The sequence below is a fragment of the Psammomys obesus genome, unplaced genomic scaffold (genome assembly GCF_907164565.1).
Source record: "Psammomys obesus unplaced genomic scaffold, mPsaObe1.curated_primary_1811, whole genome shotgun sequence".
Classification (NCBI taxonomy): domain Eukaryota; kingdom Metazoa; phylum Chordata; class Mammalia; order Rodentia; family Muridae; genus Psammomys; species Psammomys obesus.
In genome coordinates, this window is record NW_026596034.1 from 19,357,910 (window position 1) to 19,382,132 (window position 24,223).

At 38.3% G+C, this 24,223-nt stretch overlaps 1 protein-coding gene across 3 annotated transcripts in view; it reads right to left on the reverse strand.

Annotated features, from left to right (window-relative positions):
• Cdh11 (cadherin 11) overlaps positions 1–24,223 on the reverse strand; it is a 160,981-nt gene that overhangs the window by 43,737 nt on the left and 93,021 nt on the right. For all 3 annotated transcript variants that reach the window (XM_055621406.1, XM_055621407.1, XM_055621408.1), the window contains 2 exons: positions 5,884–6,283; positions 1,751–2,045 (listed from right to left, as the gene is read on the reverse strand). In XM_055621406.1, the coding sequence (XP_055477381.1) occupies positions 1,751–2,045; positions 5,884–6,111 (523 nt within the window). In that variant the 5' untranslated portion in view covers positions 6,112–6,283. The remainder of the gene's footprint in view (positions 1–1,750; positions 2,046–5,883; positions 6,284–24,223) is intronic.

The following is a 24,223-nucleotide window of genomic DNA, read 5'->3' on the forward strand; positions in this document are numbered from 1 at the left end:
TTCACTGACTTTTCTGTGACTTCCTGAGAAACAAAAGCAAATACTTGCTCCTGCAAATACTCTCTTCAAAATAGTTTTTCACACCCACTCTCTTTTCTGAGATCTTCTCTACAAGCCACAGACTATTATAGACAATAGAGATTATAACAGATAAAGACTTCATGGAATTTCTAAGAAAGTGATTAATCTTTATGTTTTCATTTAATTCTATAATTTTTGCTAGGCAGCTGTCACGTCTTTCTATTTTACCTGTTTACTTGACCCTCATCAGTAAATTTTATCCTCATTTTATAGTTGAAAAAACGGTAAATTAGGATGATCTACTCAGGAGTTGGGGCTCACATAGCTGTCTGATGACAAGGACAACAGTTTCATACAGTGTAGTAGAAAGACTGAGCCCTCCCCTGGGTATCAAAGTGTCCTCTCAAGAGAAAAAGCCTCCCTGCTTATCAGTTTGAATGCCTAGCTACTCCTGCCTCTTCAAACCCCCTCCCCTTTATTTTCATTAGAATTCACACCATGAGAGGATAGAGTAATCAAAGGACAATCCAAGGAAAAGGGAAGGGAAGGAGGGAGGAGATGACTCAGCCTGGCTTGTCTTCAGTAAAAGAAGACCTTAGTTTACATGGAAGGCAATGGCATTTCTGTCACAGGAGGCTCCACACATAGATTAGAAGGCCCTCAGAGTTCTAATCACAGCTGACTGTCTTGAGTATGCTAATCCTCATATTCACTGTTTGTTTTTCCCACTTGTAAAATGAACAACCCATCTCTTAAGGTCTTTATATTAACTCAAGATCAATGGATCAGACTCACTCAAAAGACAACGTTTTAGAAATTCAAGTGGAAGTGATACCCAAGAGGCATCTACTTGAAAAAATGGTTAGGATTTCATCTTTGAGCAAAAGAATATGTCTGGAAACATATGGGGCTCATCAGATGATGGTAGCTAGGGAAACTTATACCACAAGAGACCCTGGATAAATTAAACTGTCTGTGCTTCAGTTTCTCATTTATATATGACCAACTGTATTTATTGCTTTGCAAAGTTTAATCATACCAAATTAATCACCCTGGGGTCTGTACACAATCAACACAAAGCCCAGTGCAACAAATATTATAATTGCTGTTATTTATTGGACATCAATATCCTAGTGATATTGACTGGAAATTGTTACTCTTATTCTACAGAGGAAGAGAAGATATTAACTGATACCACATCACACAGCTGACACTACGAGAGAGGATTTGCTAAACTGAGTCACAATCTTTCCCCTTCCACTCTTCATAGTTAGTATCTTTTGACTATACAAACTGAATTTTTTTTTATAAACACTTGAAATCTGAGTCACTGTATCTATATCCATTTCATGCACTGTTTCTTAGGGCCTTTTCCTTCTCTGTTTCTTTTGTCTGATGCATTAGTTTTTGTTTTATCTTATTATATTTTCTTTTTTTAGAAGTATGTTTGTTTGAGAGGTAGAAAGAGGGTAGATCTGAATGGGAGGTGATGTGGGGAGGAACTGGAAGGGGGAGATGGAGAAGAACCCAAAATCAGGATATATTATCTAAGAAGAAAAGCTATTTGTAATACAAGGAAAGAATACAATGAGGCATTTTATTCTTGTCAGTGTGCAATAAAAACTTAACACAAACACTGGTTCCAGAGTCGGAGACTGAAGGCAGGCACTAGCCTGTCAACCTGCAGAGACAATAAATAGGGGAGGAACAGGTGACCCCACTTACGCACCCACATTGGACCTCTCAGGCACATTGGCATGATAGGTCTCATGCAGAAACTCCGGAGGGTTGTCATTGATGTCCTGGACCTTGACGATGAATTCAGAAGGAGGTTCCAATGGCCTGTTGGTGTCCCTATCCACCGCCTGAGCCATCAGTGTGTACTGGGCTCTCTCCTCTCGGTCCAGTGTCTTGGTGGCATGAATGTTCCCTGATTTGTCATCAATCACAAAAATGGTTCCGGCTCCTTCACCTGAGAGAATGTATTTAATGTTCCCATCACCAGAGTCAATATCAGAATGAAGCTAGGGAAAAAAAAAAAAAAGAAAGAAAGAAAAGAAACAAGATTTGTAATTTCATGAGGAACACAATAAAAGCTTACAAGGCTGATTGTTACACTATTTACATGTGTGTGCACACATATACACTCATACATGTGTCGCTAGAAAGAATCACTTCTATCATCATTTTCATGATGGAGAAATGCAGTCTTAGATAACTAGCATGGCCATGGTCATTAAACTAGGTAATGATGAGGCTAATGTATAAGTAAATGTTTAATTCTGAGATCCTTGCTCTTCCTCTCTCTTCCATATAAATGAACAGATTTAAAATAAATATACACAATGCCTTAATAGTTATTTTGAAAGAAATCCATGCACATATTTTGAAAAGATGTAAACGTGAATTTGAGCGCTATATTTCTCTCCTATCCATCACTTTCTCTAGCTAGAAATCAACGTTTTTACCAGTTTCTTATGACCCCTTTATGCGATATTTATTCAGACCTATACATAGAGAAGTTTATCTCCACAAATTCTTCACTTAATTTCACATAATACAGGGCCATGGGTTTCATATCGTTCCTCTGGCTTCCTCACTTTGTAACTTCTGTAGCCCCTTCAGCATTTAAGTACAAAAGGCTTCTTCATCCACCATGTAATATTACTGCAGTTTTTCTAGATATCCTCTTCAGAATACTTTGTCCAGGCTTTCGTGACTACAAATAATTCAACTAACCACACTTTCCAAGATCTGCTATCTGTTACTTGGGTCCTAATAGCTGATGCTGTCATCTTCCAAGGAGAAGAGTCTTTTATGACCATAAAGGATGGTAGAATGGGATGATTGACATGGTGTACTCAGATCCCTGAAAGAAACTCCAATATCCTTGGATATTTTTTCCATTCTCCAGAGAGCCTAAATATAAGATGGATTTTGCCTAAATTTATTCTTGCTATGATACAGAATCCACTCTGGTCTGTTAGCCACCATTTCTACCAGCTTGGCCCCAATTCCACCCTGTGTTTCAGAACCCAACTCCTTTAAAGACTTCACTGATTTTGATTGAATGTAATGCTTTTTGAAATGTTTGTGCCATTTAAATATCCTAAAAGATATCTAATTCATTTGTAATATTTTGGTGTAATACCCAAAATTTCAGCTCAGAGGTGTAAGCATCGGCATAAACAACAAAGAATATTTGGGTTGTAGTGATTCTGGGTCAGGAAAGATAAGCCAAAGTTACTTTACAATTATTAGTAAAAACAGTGTACCATTTTGTTGCTGTTATTTTGATTTGGTGTTGTTTCAATTTTTTTTTTCAACCCTGGCTGTCCTGGAGTCCTGGAACTCTCTCTCTGTAAACCATTCTGTCCTCAAACTCACAGATCTGCCTGCCTCTTCCTCCCAAATGCTGGAATTAAAGGCATTTGTGCCATCACTCCCTGGCTACAATCCACCATTTTAATGAAAGATGGTTCACTTATTTCTTAAGAGTTTGGCCATTGTGTGTGTGTGTGTGGGGGGAATATGAAGTCACTTGATGGAATTCAGTGAACAAATAAAATTGGCCCTATCTTCGTGCCATTTTCTTCTTGTCCTGTGTTCCCCTATTCTATCCTGTCTAGGATTGTTGTGTCTATATTTTCCCCATGCTTCATGGGTGTCAAATGTTCAAGGTTCAGTCCTGTGAAATAGGAATGAAAAAGTAAACATGAATGTCAAGGCACTAAAAGTTTCTAAGGGAATTCATGGCTTACATAAGAGAATGTAGAGATGTGTATTATAATCCAACTAACAAATAATTTTAGCCAGAGTTCTGCTTGTCACATTTCTACTTTGTTTCTACTCCCGTCAATATTTAAAAGTTGGATATGTCTCCCCAAGTTTTCCCCTGTCAAAAATATGATCTATTGTACTGACAATACTATTCATTAGGTTCCACACAAAAGCGTTTTGGGAACAGAGCAAGTGCTATCCAGGGTCCAGTTGCTGAGGCACGCACAGCCAGTCCCTGACTCCAAAGACTGATGGCTTCTGTCTGGGCACAGCACAACAGGACGCAAACTGGATTTTCTACATGAAAACTGTTAAGTCTTTTTGCTTTGCCAAATTCTACCTTTTCAGGGAATTTTAAAGCATTCAACCCTGAATGTTACCATTCTAAGCTTGCCAGAAAACTAGCCAGCTATTCCTCTTACTTAAGCATTATTTCAAAAAGAAGAAATTGCCAGATCTAATCGAGTGTGTGTGTTTGTATGCTCACACACACATTGGGGTGTGCATGTGTGTGTACTCACACACAGGCACACATGAACGCACACATACAGGCACAAACACACTCTACTCAACTAAGACTCCTTTGAGGAGCCTAACTTTTCAAGATTATACATGGGATAATGCCAGGTTTCCCCTTCTCTTCTTTATTCCTCTGCTTCTCCCTAGCATACATGACATTTGCTGGATCCAGAGAGACACAGACTCATCTGGCTCACTAAGCCCAGTGTCCCCTGCCACTTCCAAGTCTCAACACACACTGTCCTTTGCTGAGACAGTGACAATGCAGAAAAGACATTTTCTCAGAGCAGTTCATGCCCAGCTCTGCACATTGCTCAAGCTACATTGCCCTGCTTTTCTGGGCTGTCTTTTCCTTTTCCTTTCTGTTTCCCTATCAAGGAACAACTAAGGTAACTTTGTTGACATCATTGGTGTTTAAAAGTGAGTATCTCTAACATCTATTTTTATGTTTCTCCTTCCACGCTGAATTATTTCTGGTTCACTTTAACGTCAGACGTTAATAGATACTTGCCTCTAGTTTTCACAAGTGTTAAGGACATAAATTCATAATGATCAAACTGAATTTCATTACCCTCCTCATTATAGCTGTTTTTTTTCTTCCTTAGATTAATATATGTCTGCCTTCATTTCTTAAATATTGTTTGGGGTAAGGTATTGTTTTAACCTGATTTATTGTCTTTGTAACATTTCCATATAGTATAGCTTCAATTTGTGTATATTACCATACCTATCCCTTAATAACTAATGTCAGTACTATCTAAAAGACAGCCACATGCTTTATTAAATAATTACTAGGATGTCAGTTTGCCAAATGAGTTTTTGGTCTCTTTACATTTGTATTTTTGATGGTCAAAAAATAAATGCAAATGCAATTTAAATAAAAAACAAATGCAAAACCATAGGAGCAGTGGAAATATAGTAAGGCCACATCCTGTAATCAATAATGATAAAATCACTGCAATCCTAATGACACGTATTCATTCATTTTCTTGTATGTGGAGTTAATACCAAAACCTGAGGATTCAAGGGTAATCTAATCCCTCATACAAAGTAAAATAAAATCTGGTTAAAGAGACAGGGATGAGTAAAACAGAAAAGAAAACCATGATGAAAAGGAATAGGAGATATGAGAACATAAGAGTGGGGACAGGCAAGTTGTGGTTAAGATATAATCAGTGAAAGTTCTGCAACTGAAAAATGGTTCAATAAATTGAGACAGTATTTCTTTCAATAGACTACAAAGCAATTATTACAAATGGAGTTCTTACGGTATAAGAAGTGAACATTAAAAGCATTCTCAGTGTGGTTCAGTCTATGAATGAGGGGAGAAAGCCTGGAAGGATATATGTACAATATGGTTATCTTTTTAATGATAGCTGATTATTATTTATGCTTTCTAACTTGGTTTTTGTTTGATTGCTTTGGGTGGGTTTCACTGTGTCTTCCTTTTTTTCTGTTTATCGGTTTGCCTGTCTTTTTCTTGTTTTTGGTCTTGGTGATGTCCCGCTGCACTGATAATGGAGACATATTAAATCAATATTGAATGTTAACTAACATCCTTACCCTGCCCACAAGCACAGGGTCTGGCCCAGTGTACTCTTCTATCACAAAGAACTGGTTCCAGACCCAGCCTCTCTTGGAGCGCTGCAGCACCTGCCCCTCCTTGCCCTTCTCGTGATGTCCGTGGAAAGAGGGCCGCAGGTGGCCTCGTCGCTCCAGGGCAAATGCCTGGCTGTGGTACAGCATGCTCAGGCACACCAGGGCAGCTTGTAAACAGTAGTTCTCCTTCATTTTTGGTTATGTGGTAGGCACAGGAGAATGTAGCTGTCACTCCCTACACCAACAGAGTGGCAGTCTTTTGGATGGCGGCCTCCCAGATGTGTCAAGTCGACCTCCTCTGGAATGAAATATCTTCACTCAGCGAGGACATCACGTCAGGGCTGCCCGTTTCCCCAGTCAGCTTCTGCAAGCAGAGAGAGGTTCGGTTAGCTGTAGCCTTTGTCCTCACATTATTTCGTTTCCATTTAGCAAACATGTTGGTTTGGATGTCAGTTTATCCCTCTTCAGCTTTGGTAAAGCCGACTGTTTTCTCTAAAGCCAAGTTGCTCATTTAGGAAATGCAGTTAAGAATAATTTTTTATTGAAAGGCTGCTGCAGATATCAAGTGAAAAATAAATACAAGACCCCTACCACAGTTTCTGGCATACAAAAACCTTCTAAAATTAATTAACCATAATTGTGCTTGGTTATATTCATGTCTTAGAGAAACTAGAGATTTTAAGGAAGTCTAGGTCAGTAACAAGGCATCCACAGTAAAGATTCTAGAGGCTGACTCATTTAAGAAGATTTTCTTAGAAGATATTTGGTTAACTTGAATATTGAAGTGAAAGCTACTTAGTTAAGAATGGGAGAGTAGGATACCATGAGTACACCATCAGAATCCTCCAACACCACAGGACAGCACATGCTAACTACATCATAACCCAATACTTTAGCACAAATAGAAAATATGAGGAATTTATATCACAGACTCTGTGATGGAAGAAGCAGCCCTCAAGAAATGATGATGGTAACAAAAATTATCAATTCGGAAATAAATGGTCAATGTATGCTTTGGGAGATATAGGTCTACAATTGAGCACTAAATAGATAGACACAGAAAGATAACGCCAAGTTTAAGAAGCTTGAGGCTAGTTTGATCTAACCGCCCCTTTGCAGTGAATTCCAGGCCAGACCTACATAGCAAGGCACTGTAGTTACAAAGGAAACATTTAAAAGGTCAAGTCTTCATTGAGCTTTGTGAATCAATTAATTAAAGTTATAGCAGTCAATTAAAACTACAGTGTCAATTAGCAGGTCAAATTCTCATTGACTCACTGATGGATCTATTGAAGCTATAGAAGTCAATTAAAGCTGCAGCATCAATTTATTATTTTCTGGTCTGAAGTCTCCCTCATCAGCTCTGCATACCATCTCTCTGGACAGTGGTTGGTTTTTGTTTGTTTGTTTGTTTGTTTTTTTGTTTCAAGAAATACTGAACAGTATACATATAAATGGCTGAATAGTGCTTCCTCAAACCCAACCACCATGCTACCATTCATAAGCAGTAAGAAGGAGCTACTGACATACTATACCTTTTCAAGTTTTTTGTACATATATGATTGCAGTCCCTCAAGTTCCCAGACTTATTTTTGAGTTTCAATACTCTGGCACCAGAAAAAAAGTTTCCTTTACATAACATTCTTTGCTTATTCCCCTCTGTTAAGACTCATGTTTCCTTGTAAAGAAGTATATTCTCCTTCTTGATGGAACCCAGATGTAGGCCAGATCTCAGAAACACATGCATTAAAAAAAAAAAAAAAAAAAAAAAAAAAAAAAAAAAAAAAAAAAAAAAACAGAAGAAGGACCTAGAATTCTTCCTCTTTTTTCAGGGGAACAAAATGCAAGCCTGTCAGTGTTGTTTACCAGACTGTGTCTATGTGCCTTGAAATTAGAGATGACAAAAAGAGTGTAGTGAGGTGCTCTGAGAGGAAGATACAAGAGTTATCAGGAACACTGTAGCCATTTGACTTTAGTCTAGGGCATAAGAGAACTGGTAGAAATCTTATTCACAGAAGAAATCTCTTTTCCTTTGGTAGTTTGACATGGCCTTTTCAAGTCTTTGGTCTTTGTCTTATGCCAAGATAATGTCTGGAGAGGCTACAGATATAAGTTAAAGGTGTCTGCTATCATCCAAATAAAACTCATGGTAGTGTTATTCCAGTATTTTCTGAAGGAGTAGGGAACTGAAGCCTTTAGCATTTCTTGTCTATAGACACACTGGAATGCATATAATGCAGTATGAAGAAATGGGGTTTAAAAGACAGTGCTGTCACACACACACACACACACACACACCAACTTCATTCCTCATCAACGTTCGTCATTTAAATATATTATGTATTTTTAACTCACATATTCTGTGTGTGTGTGTGTATGTGTGTCTTGGAATGGTGTACATGAGTTCAGATGCTCACAAGGCCAGAAGCTATCAGGTCCCCTGAGGTTGGAGCTCGAGGTAGTTGCGAGCTGCTGGGCATGAGTGTTGAGAATCCAACTTAGGTCCTCTGCAAAATCAGCAAATGTCCCTGACTACTGAGCCATCTCTGCAGCACAAACACTCATCATTTTAATTTAATGATCCACCAAGTGCTGCTTGCATCATGTCTGGGGCACTACATGGAAAAGCACAGAGAGGACTTCCAGCCAGAGGAGATCTTAAAGTGAAGCCATAGGAAGCAAATAGTAAAGACTGGCTTAAATGAGGAAACAAGGCTCCACCACTGAATTGTCCTTGAATATCTTCAGTTCCCCTCTGCCTCTTGATTGGTAAAAGGAAAATCTTGGTTAAAATTTTGTATCACTGGTATCCCTGCTCTTGTAAGTGGTAGGGCTTTGATGAAAGACTGTGGAGGTTATTTCTTCTGATTCAGAATCTGTGACTTTGATAGACTGGATAATAGCAGTTGAGATTATATTTACTACTCATGTCTAGAACCTGAGGTCAAACAGACCATCCATAACAGATTCATGTATGAGTTTAAGTGCACACTTGAGCTACAGCCTTAATTCTGCCTCAGTGAAAATTCTAGAAGAGAAAGGAAAGAACATATGGTGTAAGGTCCCTTCCCATTTTGTATCATGCCAAGTATTAAGTGTTCATTCACAAGGTGATAAATTATTCCTGCATATAAACTGTGAAGTGTATTGGAAAGAAAGGGTTTAATTAAAGTTGATATTTCTGCACCTCTTTTTTTTTTCTAGCTGCCATTTTGCTCTAAAGCACAATTATTTCTGACACTAAAGTGCTGAAACTACATGACAACTTTTCCACTTTATAAAAAAAGTCTAGTTTCATACTAATGAGTAAGAGTTTCAATGTAACCAATAAACAACCAACCTTACTCTTTTTATAAGAAGATAGCATTATAAATTGTTTTTGTTTTTTTTTTGAAATAAAAGCAAAACCAACCTTCCTTTTAAAGCAACTGATTAGTCTCATGATTTTAAATGCTTATGTGACCAAATACAATGTTATTCATCTTAATAATTAATCTTTAATTTATATTAGTTGAATTTTAAGTTATTTGCTCACTTTGGAATAAAAATCTATTGAGAAAATTAGTTTTTATTAGCCATCATTTTAAAACTTTCACAAATATTAAGTCAATTAATATGCCAATCCTATTAATGCAAACTGTAACTATGTTGTTTCAAAGGATATTAACATTGAGGTCCAGACAAATTGAATACAACTTGTGCTAGTAGAAAGGTTTGGTGCTATCCAGTCTGAGATTTGAGCCCAAACCATCTAACTCTAATGTCTATTTTAAACAAGTGAACTATACCTTTTCTTTCCTTTTTTAAAGTGATAAAGAAATTTAAAAAAATCTAGAACATATCAGAGTATAGGATTAGGTTCACAGTGGTCGAAATTAGGTATATGACTAGGTACAAGACTATGATAAAAAAAAAATAACTAACGCTTTTAGTGTTATCTGCCAAATCTCTTTTAGGAAGGCATTTCCTGAGTTAACTAGTCACAAGAACCATACAAATGGCAATGGTACTGTCATTGTCCATTATATATGCAAGTGGGATAAACCACACAGTGAGGAAGTAACTTTACCAGGGTTTCAGAGACAGCCAGGGGAAAAGATAGGATTGAACCCTGTGGCATGATGGTTGCCAGGCCTGGATTCCACCTCCTGCAATTCCACCTGACCCTGCATCTCTAAGAGAAAGACAAATACTAAGCAAAGAAAGATGCGTCTGAATCTGCACAATTTCTTCATCTTGATATTAATTTAAGATTGAGCCACTGGAAGTGAGAACATAGGCAATTATTTAAAAAAAAAAAGTCAAGCCAGAAGTAAAAGAGAAGCATTTCATAGAAGACGTCAAAGTGAAGATGGACCCCACGTGATAAATCATCACCATCAAACATAACAATGTGCTGTAACTCATTTGTATTTTCCTTTCCTTAAACTTCTATTTCAGAACATCTAAAGATAGGTTTTAAATGAAGTATTCAGCCAGGTTTATTTATCTAATTCTGAGATTTTTTTGTAAAAAAAGAGAGAGAGAGAGCGACAGAGAGAGAGACCTGGAGCATCTCAAGAATGGATTGATGAATAGAGTAGAAATTTAGCACCGATCTCACACAGAAATTAGGCTGCCCTCCTAAGGAGACCTTAACGTGGGTAATAATTAGGGAAATATATCAATGTTCTCATTAGTATTAATAAAAAACCCAAGGCAGTTCTTGAGCAATCTTTCCATTAAAGCACTTGCCAGCAGCTTTCCAGGATGCCTCAGCATTGGGGTTCCACTAACACACGTAAGAAGACTTTATTTTATGATGGGAGAACATTGCTTCGAGGGAAAAATAAATGTTGTTGGAAGTCACAGGAGTAATAACATGACAGGAAAATGGATTTGCAAAATCACCAGCTCTAAGTGGAAGGCTCACCCCTCTATCTGGAGAGCAGACAGTCCGTCATAAGTGACTGCGCCTTGAGCATAAAAGTATTTGCTGTGCCTGCTTTTGTCTCTGTGAAAGAAAATGACATATATGGGTGTTTAAGTATATTTGGATGCCTGCTGGAAATTGTTATTGGGTAGAAAATGAAAGACAAAAACGCTTAGCAAAAAGCAAGTGGATTTGGTTTTCAGCTTTCTTCTCCCCACAGAGCTGGAAGGATCAGACCCGCTGACCCATTCTTTTTATTTCTAGCTAGCTAATTTACAACTAAAGACAGGTTATCATTACACTAAGAATATTATCAAGGCTCCCACCAGAGCTCGAAATCCTATTTTTGTATCTGCAATGTTCCCTTGTGGGTGAGCTGAGGGACTCTGGTCTCTGCTTCAACAAACACAGCTTTGTAACCAATCGAATTCTATTATGCAAATTAATTCAAGAATATTTTATTCCCCGCTCAGATCTCATCACTCAGTGCAAAGCTGGTCTCCCCTTTCAAATCAAATCACAGGAATTATGCCTTGTCTGTGAAAATCATAGAGAATGGAAAAAGGAAATATTGCGAGAATTGTTGAAACATAATTCTCTATCTCATATTTCTGCATTTGGAGCAAGACCTAACTTTGGAAAAATCGGTTCTTCTCAGGTGAAAATTATACAGTGGGCACTATAAAAACATCATACTCTACATCATTCCATTTTCAAATGACAAAATCAAATACTATAGTGTGGGTTAGCAAATAAACAATGAAGGCATTTTCTAGACGAGTAGAATGTTTATGGGAGCTCAAAGTTAAGTCTCATTCTTTGCCTCCACAGACATAAAGAACCGCAGAAACACAGTTTGGGAAGTAGGATTAACCTGTGAGTTGTGCAAAGCTTGGTACAAAATGTGGTTAAATTCCTTACAGATTTCATAAACCTAAGTAGTCGGAGAAGTAGCAGTAGCATTGTGGTAGCAGTTTCACGCCTTCCAAGCCATATGATTTTTGTAGTACCGGACAGTAGGCTCAGGTTTCTATTGAACATTTCACTGCATTTTCAGTGTAACTTAATATAAATGTTACCCTTGGGGTCTCATGGTCATAAGGTTTCATGATAATCTTGGATTATCATGTCTCATAATAATTCAATCACGTTTGAGCAATAAGATAGTTATGTCCAATGAGTGCAAAGAATAACTTATATTACTCATGCTCCACTCAGTTCTTACGACAGCCTTTCTCACGCTAGTATTTTTAAATGTTAGTCATTAATATGAATAAAATATGTCAACACACACAGGAAACAACATTGTGAACACTGTTGGTTCTGACTGTGAATAAATGTTCCATATGAATGTGTGGAAAGAAAGAAATTTCACTTTCAACTTTTCTTTGGCATGAACTAAGCTACCCGAGGGAAGATTCACACAAAGTGGCAATGATAAACAGATGCTAAGCTTAAAGTAACATCATCTATCACATGAAAGGCATACATTCAAACCTCCCTTTGTCCCCAAACAGAAAATATGTAGAAAGTATCCTTTAGTGTCAACTACATTCATTTAGGGTCAAGCCTGACTGGCACCTTGAAGATATGTAGGTATCAGTGTATTTGTGATCCTCAGACTTCCTCAAAGACTGACAGCCCATATTCTAAGTAGTAAATGAAGGATCATGAAGGATCGGCACAAATACTATGTACAAAGCACAGAAAAATCTGCAATCATTGTCTCCTTGGCAGATTAACTTTTTTTTTTTCAGTTTAACTAGTTATTTATGGTTGAGACAGGGTTTCTCTGTGTAGTCCTGGATGACCTAGAAATTGCATGGAGACCAGGCTGGCCTTGATCTCACAGAACTCCACCTGCCTCTGCACGCATACCTGGCTGGGGTTGAAGGCAAACACTATCACAACCCCAGGTCCCTCAGAATTCTGTTTATTTTTATTTATTACAGTTTATTCACTTTACATCCCAGCTGTAGCCCCCTCCCACAACCCCTCCCACCTTCCATCCCTCTTTCACCCCCATTTCCCTTCACAAACCTTTATCACATTAGTTACTCTTCAAACATCCATGCCCACAGCCTTCAATGCCTCACCTACCTCTCTGAACTACGGCTGATTAAACCACTCCTGCTGTACTGAAAAGTAAACCATAAACTAATCATTGATCATTGCAACCAGTGTCACCTGTCTTGAAACGACAGGCTATGAGAAACATATTTTCCAAGAATTTAAATGAAAGAAAACATTTGTAATTAGTGAAGGGCCTAGCAAAGTCAGATTAGGAGCCTGATGAAGGATTGAATAGCCACAAAGTGATATCCAGTTTCAGGTTTCAATAAAGTCAAGGCCATCACCAAACCAATTAAAAACAAAAGGGAAATTATAGCTCCTTTCCATAAACGATGAAAATGGCATTGTTTCTCTGAAGACCTAGATGACTTACTTTCTGTTACCATCACTGGTCAGCACCTTACTTATAAGATGATATTGAATCTCCTGTGCATGAGCTAGCCTGGGAGATTTCTTTAATCACCCAAACAGAATATCTAGAAATGTATGATAATCTTAAAGAAAAGAATTGGCAGTTCTTTCTCTAGCCAAATATGAAATATTGTGAAGATCATCGGTTCAAGTGTATAAGATGCCCTTCTTATCTCTGAATGCTCAAAGAACATTGAGCCACAGATCTTTAGACAAAAAGCCAAGCTGCATGTGCTGTAGCACAGATTTTGTTAGTGCACAACAGTGCAACTTAGACAAAGTTCTTCTTTCTTGGGACCAAGTTTCTCCTCTAAAATAGAAAGAAACAGTTCATTAAAAGCCTCTCTGTCTCCCAAGAGTCTGTGGATCAGCTCTGAGGCAGCCTACCCTGTATGGTAATCTTCAACCCTTGGTAAAGATCTATGGCCAGCTAATAGGCTTACCCAAATAGTACACCATGAGGACTCACCAACATAGAATTCACTGAAATCTAGAGAAAGGTGAATTTTCAGAAAGACACGTTTTGAAAAGTTAATCGAAGCAGATGCTGAAACTCAATAGCCAGTCTTTTGGCAGAGTGCAGGGAATCTTGTGAAAGAAGGAGAGGTAGAAGGACCTGGAAGGGACAGGAGCTCCAAAAGGAGACCAACAGAACCAAAAAATCTGGACCCAAGGGTCTTTTCTGAGACTGATACTCCAACCAAGGACCATGCATGGAGATAACCTAAAATCCCTGCACCGATGTAGCCCATGGTAGCTCAGTATCCAAGTGGCTTCCCTAGTAAGGAGAACAGTGACTGTCTCTGACATGAACTCAGTGGCTGGCTCTTTGACCACCTCCCTCCTGAGGTAGGAGGACTGCTTTACCAGGCCACAGAGGAAGACAATGCAGCCAGTCCTGATGAGCCCTGATAGGCTAGGGTCAGATGAAAGGAGAGAGGACCTTCCCTATCAGTGGACTGGGGGAGAATCATTGGAGGAGAAGAGGGAGGGAGGGCAAGATTGGGAGGGGACAAGAAAGGATGCTACAGCAGGGATACTAAGTGAATAAATTGTAATAAATAAATAAAAAAGAAAATAAAAATTTAAAAAGTAAGATGGAAAAAATTAAACAGAAACTAATTTTGACAACATTTTCCATCACATACTGTATGCCTCCATCAGATAATTGTAGCATGTTTTTAACAAATAAACTATCATACTTTATTTCTGTTTTTGTTTTTGGCTCTGTACATTTCATACTTAAGTCACAGCTCAGAGTAGATGCATTTTTAAGAGCTGAGTAGCCATGGGTAGACAGTGAAGAATCAGGTCATAAAGCTCCTCATAGAAGAAAGTGTGTCATCAAACACTTCCTGATGATGGCAATACTGCAAGTGAGAACTAGAAAAATAAGACTGTTGTAGTTAGATAGAGAACAACTTATTCTAGAAAACATGTAGAGGGCCTTCGGAACTCAGCAGATCCAGGATGAGGCACTAGGGGCACAGGCAGAGGCAAAGATAGAAGGGCTCAGTAGAAGGGCTAGATTGGAAACAAGAACATGGTGTTTTAAACATTTTGACCTTGTGAAACCACTGTAGGTCCAAGTTCTTCCCCTTGTAGCTAACAACAAATAATCATCTCTATTTCAGGTTGGGAGATTTTGTTACATTGTTAATTTTCAGAACTTCAGACCTGGATCAACTATTAAATTCTCTCTCTCTCTCTCTTCATTAAACAAGAGGGAAACTAAAATACAGAAGCAGTAGCCAACATTTAAAAATAGATTAAGTAAACAAAACCTCACCTTGCACATCCATAGAGAGAAAAAGAAGTATCAGGAGCTAAATGACAGTTTTCGTAGCATAGATGCCTTAACTGTAGTTTCCTGTTTAAGCCATTTCTATGAAAACAAGAAACTGAGATTCATGAAGAGAAATACATTCCTAGGTAACCTGAGACTATTCCTTAAAGAGTCAGGAATGAAAGAGAGAAGATACAGTGATCTGTATATTCTTCTTGGTACCTTAGTTCCTTCACAGAGCTACTGTCAAACAGGGTCTTTTCTGATAGACAAACAGTAAAAGGAAGGATTGTCTGCAGTTGACCTTTATCTCTGAAAAGGCTTGATGAAGTCCTTCAAACTCATCACTACAACCAAAAAAAGAGAGTGTCTGAAGTGACCAGTGCCCACAGAAAGAACTTCTGTCAGAAAAGTATGTTGCATGGCCTTATCCACTGAGATCCAGTCATAACTCCAGCTAAACCAGTGTGGGTGTCCTTAAGAGAAGCGAGGACAGCAGAGCCAGCTGCTTCCAATTACCAGAGGCCTGATTTTCACCAGTGTGTGGGTGGGCTGTTTTAGAGGTCTCTTTCTTAATGTTTCTGTCTGGACCGCCCCATCTTGCACAAAGCAGTCAAAATAAACCCTGGGACATATTTAAATAGCTCTTTTATATGCCTGTATATTACAAAGGAAGCCTCACCCATTTATTTTTAGAAAGCGTCATAATTATCTCATTGTTTTTCAATAAATCCAACCTTTAAAACACCCTTTTTTTTTTCAGTAAATTAATGCCACTTATCAAAAAGAATTGGATATTTTTTAAGTCTTGAAAGAAAAGCAATGGGGTACAGCAAACTCGCCAATGCCTCCTATGTCTGTAGAGTACATGCTGAAGCACCCCAGTCAGATGTCAAATGTCTTTTGTGGGTCTCAGATGGTATGGTTCATTTAATTACATTTTCTCTAATCCTAGGTTAATTCTATTGGGAATTACTGATTGAATTTTGACTTACATAGAAGAATAATCTATTGATCTAAACACATTTCTGGGAAAAAAATAGTTTACCTTATTTTTAATTAATACTGAAATAATTATTTTGACGAAACTTCATCTTTTCTTTTTGCTCCAGTATAAATAACAATTTCTTTTTTCTTTGAATCAGACTGTTTGTTAATAAATTTAAATAGGATATTTTCAACAACTTTCTGGCCCTAAAAAGATTTGTAGAATACATTAAATTCTCTATGATTTTAGATGTTTACCAACTCTCCATTGCATTCCATAGAACAAACTGATTTTGTCCTCATGGAGTTGAATATCTAGTCTGCTCTCAATCCTGACTGAGCACCAAATCACTTGGTCAACCTACAAAATTCCTTATCACACCCTAAGTCAAACAAATATAAACAAAACCCAGAATATAGCATTTTTGAGGTTTTCAGGGGATCCCATTGCCTATAGTTCTTAAATTTTAAGTAGAATCTTAGTAATGAGAGCCTTTTTTATTATTTATTACAATTTACTCAATTTGTATCAAGGCTGTGGCCCCCTCCCTCATCTCCTCCTAATCTCAGCCTCCCTCCCTCTTGTTCTCCTATGTCCCTCCCCTAGTCCACTGATAGGGAGTACCTCCTCCCCTTCTGTTTGACCTAGCCTATCAGGTCCCCTCAGGACCGGTTGCATGGTCTTCCTCTGTGGCCTAGCAAGGCTGCACCAGGGGTGATCAGAGAGCCTGTCACTGAGTTCATGCCAGAGAAAGCCCCTGATTTCCTTACTAGGAACCCCACTTAGAGACTGATTCTATGGGCTACATCTGAGCCAGAATTTCATCTTCTCCATGCATGGTTCTTGGTTGGGGTATCAGTCTGTGCAGGACCCCCAGGGCTCCCTTTTGGGGGCTCTGTTGGTCTCCTTTTAGAGCTCCTGTCTTTTCCAGGTCTATCTCCCCTTTTCTTCATACCCTCTACACAAAGTTTGGCTATGAGTCTAAGCCTCTGCCTTGATACCTCAATCAGTAGAATCTTTCCGAGGCCTCTGTGGTAGGGCTCCTGTCCTGTTTCCTGTCTTCTCCTGCTTCCAATGTCTATCTCATTTGTCCTTCTGAATGAGGATTGAGCATCTTCCCTAGGATCTTCCTTGATGTTTAGCCTTTTTAGGAGTATAGATTTTAGCATGTTTATCCTGAATTATATGACTAATATAATGAGTGTATATGACATATGTGTCTTTCTGCTTTGGGTTCCTTCGATCAAGATGATCTTTTCTAATTTGCATTTGCCTGCAAATTTCAAGATTTCCTTGTTTGTAATAGCTGAGTAGTATTCCATTGTGTGAATGTACCACAATTTCTATATCCATTCCTCCTTTAAGGGACATCTAGGTTGTTTCCAGTTTCTGGCTATTACAAATAGTGCTGCTATGAACATGGTTGAGAAAATGAGCAAATGTCCTTGTTGTAGAGTTGAGCATCTTTTGGATATATACCTAGGAGTGGTATAGCTGGATCTTGAGGTAGCATTATTCCTAATTTTCTGAGAAAATATCAGATTGATTTCCAAAGTAGTTGTACAAGTTTACATTCTCACCAGCAATGGAGGAGGGTTCCCCTTTCTCCACATCCTCTCCAGCATGTGTAATGAGTGTCTTAATGCACTAGTTGCATTTAAACTGCTGTGATCAGCCATTTCAAGTGATTCTTTAAGTCCCTGCAAAATATCTTATTAGTCATTTTTTATCTTAAATGTGAAAATTATCCTCTGGAACAGGTCGTCTTTGTTTGATGAATGAAGGTACACAAACGAAGCTGTATTAGGCATTTAAGATCTGCCACTGACTCACTGTGTTATGTCTCCAATCCCCAGGCTTTGTGTCTGTAAAGCAAAGGGCTTTGTAGCTTGAGTGCCTCAGCAAAGGCCATCAGCAGAAAAATCTAGATAGCAAGGGCTATAATGTGTGGGGAAGCCTGAGCCGACTGGCTGCACATTCTGCAGCCTACATAAGGTTAGATTCAATAAAATTTCTCTTTGAAAACCAGCTCTGCCTTATTATAATTAATAAAGAAATGTGAAAGCATTCATGATATTTTCATAGCTAGTGAGTTCCTCACTTCAGCAGGTTAAGAAATTCTTGTTCCAATGCCCATAATCCTCTGGCATAAGCAGGAGGCCTCCACTCAGGCGATGATGGCAGCACAGACAACTGATAACTTACCTTGCTCTATACTGTTTGTTTTCTCATATAAAGAACAAGATGTGTGTTGTCTGACCTCCCTTACTCCCTAGCTAATTTCAGGTCCTTGTAAGATAATAGATGAGGAAGCTTTTATAAAAGCATAAAATGGGTTATGTAGGTGAGAATAAGGGTGAAAAAAGGCTGACAGCCATGGTAACTTGGATGACTTTGGTTAATTTTAATGGCTTTGACTTTTAGCCTTCATCATTGTGGACTGTAGATAAATGCTAAGTATCTTTTATTATTACAGGATAGATACGTGGTTCTCTCATTTTCTCAGACAAGAATATAAAATCAACCAGATACTGCAAATCGGTCTCTTTTATACCTACATACTTTCTTTCTGTTTGTCCCAAAACCCAGAATGAATCCTATTGCATGAGAGAATGCTGACCTCAGTTCCTCCATGTGGCATGCTGTACGGTGGCCACAGGGTGGAGGTATGATTCCAACAGGAAAGCTGTTACATGAGTCACAGAGACCAAGGAGACCCAGAAGACAGGCTCTTCTGTAGAAATTCTGGACCATTCAATTTTTCCATGATACAGGATAAGACTGGAGCAATCAAGATGGGGAGGAGGCAAAGCTGACGGGAAGATTGTGTAAGCTATCTTAGCCAGAGGAGTGTGTGTGTGTGTGTGTGTGTGTGTGTGTGTGTGTGTGTTTTCCTTCTTTTAATGCTTACATTTTTATTGTTGTCATATTTTATCTAACACAAAAAATTATAATGAATATAATGTAGACATGGTACATCCCAGCATTTTACCCAATCCTGTACCCCTCCCCACTCCAAGTCTATTTTGTGCATTTTCCCGTTGAATATTCACTGGCCAGATGCACATATTTCCTTTAAGAAAGGACTGTTGTGTAGCACTGCTGTGAATCTGTTTTCTTGTGCTTTGATCTACATTCAGAAGTCTGAGAAGCTATACAATCTTTCCCAACTTTATTATGAAACGTTTATAACCTTTGTAAATACATTGGTTTGTTGAATCACGTGCTCTTTTATTTCACAATTAGTATCACTGGTACTGTATTTACATACAGTGTCAACTAAGCTAAGGATATGAGTTTTGTTTTAAATAGTCTTTGTATCATAAAGAAATTAAGACACAAAGGTGGTCTTCTCCTTTGCCCACCCAGTCCCCCTTTCTCATGCCACCCCTTTGTTCTTGAACTGCCCAGATTTCCAGTTGGCTTCATGGTCCTTCGACCTGAATTTACCTCACATTTCTTGTATTACAAAGTTGGCTAGAAATGCATCTTCTTAACTTTCCTTAACTGAAAACATGCTTATCTCATCTTTACTTTAGAAGAATATTTTTCCCTAAATGTAAAATTCTGAATTAGCAGCTTTTTTGCTCTTCACTTTCAAGTCTTTAAAGATATTCTTCTGGTGCTTCTGGCCTCAAATTTTTTTTCTCATGAGGTCCTGAACATCATTTAAATTTTCCCTCTAGATGTGGCATTTGGTAATTCAGCTGTAATGTGTAGTATTTTGTGTAGTTTTGTTAACATTAATCAGTTTCACTGGGCTTCGTTAATATATAACAACTATGTCTTCTACCAAAAGTTCTTTGGGATCTTGTATATTTGAATGTTTTTTTTTTCATTTTTGCGACCTTTTAGAATACTTTAGATCACATAACTGTACTTGCAATTAATTGATTTTTACTGTTCAATGATATTATATATTTAATTTTAATCATTTTCACTCTCCATGTTCTCTTCCTCCTACGTTCAGAAAATGTGCTGATAAGAAGCTCAGCTATGAGAAAAAAAAAAAGAAAGAAAAAAAAGCTCTGCAGAAACTACATTTGGATGCCTCATTTTTTTCAGCTGATCTCCATCAATTTGACAGTGTTAATACTTGTTCTTTCAATCAAACTACCTCAGTGTAAGCTGGATTCTCCACCAGTTCCACTGTTGTGCTAGCAGTCTGCGGTGTCTATCTCTTACTTGCTATTTATTTTTTCACTTTTTGTTTCTATCAGCTCAGTTTGTCTCAAAACCAGAAGTACAACCATTGTGGATCATTTCTTCGGTCTTACAGAATGGCCTGTTAGTACATTATCTACTAATTACCCTCTGTTCAATGCGTATCTTCTCTGCAACAGACACTATGACATGTGCTTTACTTCCATTGCTGACCATCAGTTTATCTACAGCACCTTTACAATGAATTAGTCATTGTTTCTACTGTCCAGATAAGGAAACAAGGACATGGAACACTTGAATTTGTTTTCCGTTGACTAACTGGCTCCAAAAATGGCTTTTGAAGTTTTACAATGGCTCACTCAAAACCTTTTGACTGTCTGTCCTTTGACATTTTGCAAAGATATAACTCACTGTATTTCTCTTAAAGTTTGCCTGTAAGATATACTCAGAGCTCAGCTAACTCTTTTTCTACACTATAACTATTTAAGAAATATTGGTGGAGAAAGGAATTTCTGAAATAGTAAAGTGGAAAAAATGTAGTGAAATATATTCTTTGTAGCCAAGGAGCTTATGTTTTCCTGGAACTCTTAGAGAATAGATTTTATCCTAAGGGACTTCACATTCTCCACTTCAAGCCATGCCCATGCTGGTTTAGAAGAATCTCCCCTAACACCACAGATGTTTTTCATCCTAACCCACCCCATGGAACAGTTTCCAAATGAGTAAATCATGATTTTTTTTTTCAAACTCCTTTCCTGGACCTATTTTTTTTTTAAACATTGTAACAAAATTTTTGCTGTGCCCAAGTCTCCTAAGAACATGTTAATAAGTAACAAATTCAAGCAGCCTGAGGAACTGTAGGCAGGTAGCCAGATGGTAAGTACCTTCTAGCAAATGGAGCCCACCCAACAAGAGATGGTTCTGTGAGATGCCATGAGCTAATCACTGTCAAAGAGATTTGGTTGTTCACAAAGGACTAGTTAAGTGGTGTTAGCAGAATAATGTCGCCCCAGGACCAACATGCATAGCCAGAGATGAATTCGGCCTTTGGTTTAGAGGTCTTACAGCCTACTGATCAATTACATCTTCCAAAGAGATTTTCCAAAAAGATAAATTTGCAATCCATGGCACCACTGGTTAGAAAATGCCCTATGGCACTACTTCCTAAAGGAAAGTTCCACTAAATCGTGGCTACTCCAATCAAGCAAGGAGCAGATTGAGAAAAATCAATAAATCACGAACTTGCCAATCAGGGCTGGCTGCCTTCCTGATAAAGCATCCATGCTAGGGATGCTCACACATGCACGTGAAGGCTGTCTAACCTGGAAACTATTGAAACATACTTGGTCTCATAGTTCTCAGTCTCCCACTTGCAGGCTCCCACTGTTTCTCAACCTACGCATTATCATTGTGCTGACTATGGTAACATAAAGCTATCCCTCATCTCCTCTATCCATAGAGTCCACCAGATGTCTCCAGGGTTTAAATCCCTCTACTCTAATCTAAACCAGAGAGTTCTCTTATAGAAAAGAAACAGTACCTGGAAGTGAGTTGAGTTAAAAAATACTCACCCAGAAAAAATTACTATCCTGTCCAGAGCAAGCCAGTTGGTTAATTAATATCACAGATTAGCATTAAGAAAAATAAAGAGACATTCAGGATTACATGAAACATCATAGGGGAACTAGAGTCAGAAAACATAGGTATATGCTTTCAAGGTAGAAGTGGAAGGAAGACACACCACTGTCTTCTGCTCTATCTCCTCTCTTTGATTGTGCTCTCCATATCACAAGTTCATGCCATAGTTCCTGGCAAACCAAATATCTGGTACTCACTGTGACCACATTCCTTACTAAGAACCCCAGCTTTAATTCTTAGAGTCTGAGGTCTGCTTAAGTAACACCTGGAGTCTGCTTATATAGCTCTGCTGTGCCTATGCACTATCCCTAAATGATAATTCTGTGGAGGGAATCCACACCAAAGACTCTAGGGATATTAAGAGTGTTTACAGCTTTATTGCCACTCTCTCCCAGGTGCCTATGTCTATGCCTCACCATCTTTCCATTCCCTCAACTCTACAGTTGGCTTTATGGCTGAATCTTTGCAAGATGCTAATGCATGCTACTGTGTGTGGTACAGGATGAGCTGAGCTCCCCATTGGTGTCCAGGATAAATGCTTTTCTTCTGTTAATACTTTTTCTGCTCATATATTCACTGTAACACATGCCTAGCCCTTAGTACTTGGGTGAATTTTGAGATCTTCTTTTATAATATGCTAGAACATGGGGTGGGGGAAACCCTTTGGGTAATGATGTGGAATGAAACAAGACAATCAAAAGAAGATGATTTCCACATGGTCAAATTTGTATGAAGTATATAAAAGACTGAAATCAATAAGAGTAAACAATAATTGATTTGTGGAATTAAGAGGAGGAGAGGGAGATAATTTATTAATCATCAGATGTAAGTATCAGTTGAACAAAATGAACATATTTCTGGAGACCTTCTATATAATATTGTATCTATGTAAGCAATACTACAAATATAGTTAAAGATACATAAGATAAATCTCATGGTGTTTTGTCACAATAAAACAATTTTGCACAAAGAAAACATTTAAATAAAGTCTTTCTCTTGAATACAAAAGGTTTAAGTGTTACACTAATCACCATGAGGTGAGTGGAGTATTGGCTTCTTGACATGAGGGTATGGAGTTGTCACTCTGAGAAAACTGTGTGTGAAGTAGGACAATACTTAACCAGTGCTCCTGGGAACAGGAGAAAATACAGCAGACATGTCGTTAAGCATACTTTAAAAAAGAAGTAACTGAGACTCATAAACAAACTTTGGGCAGAGTGCAGGGAATTTTATGAAAGAAGGGGGAGATAGTAAGAACTGGAGAGAAAAGGAGATCTGCATGGAGAGCAACAGAACCAGAATATCTGGGCTCAGGGGTCTTTTCTGAGACTGATACTCTGACCAAGGACCATTCATGGAGACAACCTAGCTCAGATGTTGCCCATGACAACTCAATCTCCAAGTGGCTTCTCTAGTAAGGGAAACAGGGACTGTCTCTGACATGAACTCAGTGGCTAGCTCTTTGACCGTCTCCCCCTGATGAGGGAGCAGCCTTGCTAGGCCACAGAGGAGGACAATGCAGTCAGTTCTGATGAGACTGGATAAGCTAGGGTCAGATAGAAGAGGAGGAGGGCCTCCCCTATCCAAGGACTTGGAGAGAGGCATACGAGAAGATGAGGGAGGGTGGTGGGTAAGAAGGGGAGGGGAGAAGGGAGTGGGTTACAGCTGGGATAGAAAGTGAATAAACTAATTAATATAAAAAATAAAAATTTAATTAAAAAGAAGTATCTTCTTCAAACAAATACAAATAAAAAGCTTGGCACTGGCTTTGAACTTTCAGAATACAAATGAGTGAAGATGAAAATTAAGTTCTACAAACATTAATAAATATCTTTAAAGGCTGTAATGAAGTGAGTTTTTTTTTTCTAACCCTACATTATCCTGAAACAAGGTGAGCTCAAAGAGGAGAAACTGAGGCTGCAGAAGAGTAATGGTAGTTCTTTCCCTTGTCAATTACTAAACAGCTCTTCATTAGCTCCTTGGTAAACCTGAAGAACCTCAAGTTTATATGGTGAGAATGCCCTCTATGCATAGGACCAAGCAAAAAGCTTCCCCTTTAATGCTTTCTCCTTATTCTAGAGTGTGGTTTGGTTCTCCACAGTAAATTTCCTTCTGATTCTTGCTCATTATCCTACACAACAAAATTTTCATTATTGTATATAAGAATGTAGCATGCTCAAAAGTAACTCCCCTGATATTTGCAGCCAGACTTACTGAGAAAGCTGTCATAAATATTCTTGATCCAACTATATTAGGAAGATTCACTTCTCTATAGTTTGGGCACATGTTAATCCACACTGACTATGCTCAGAAAAAAAAAGAAAAAAAGAAG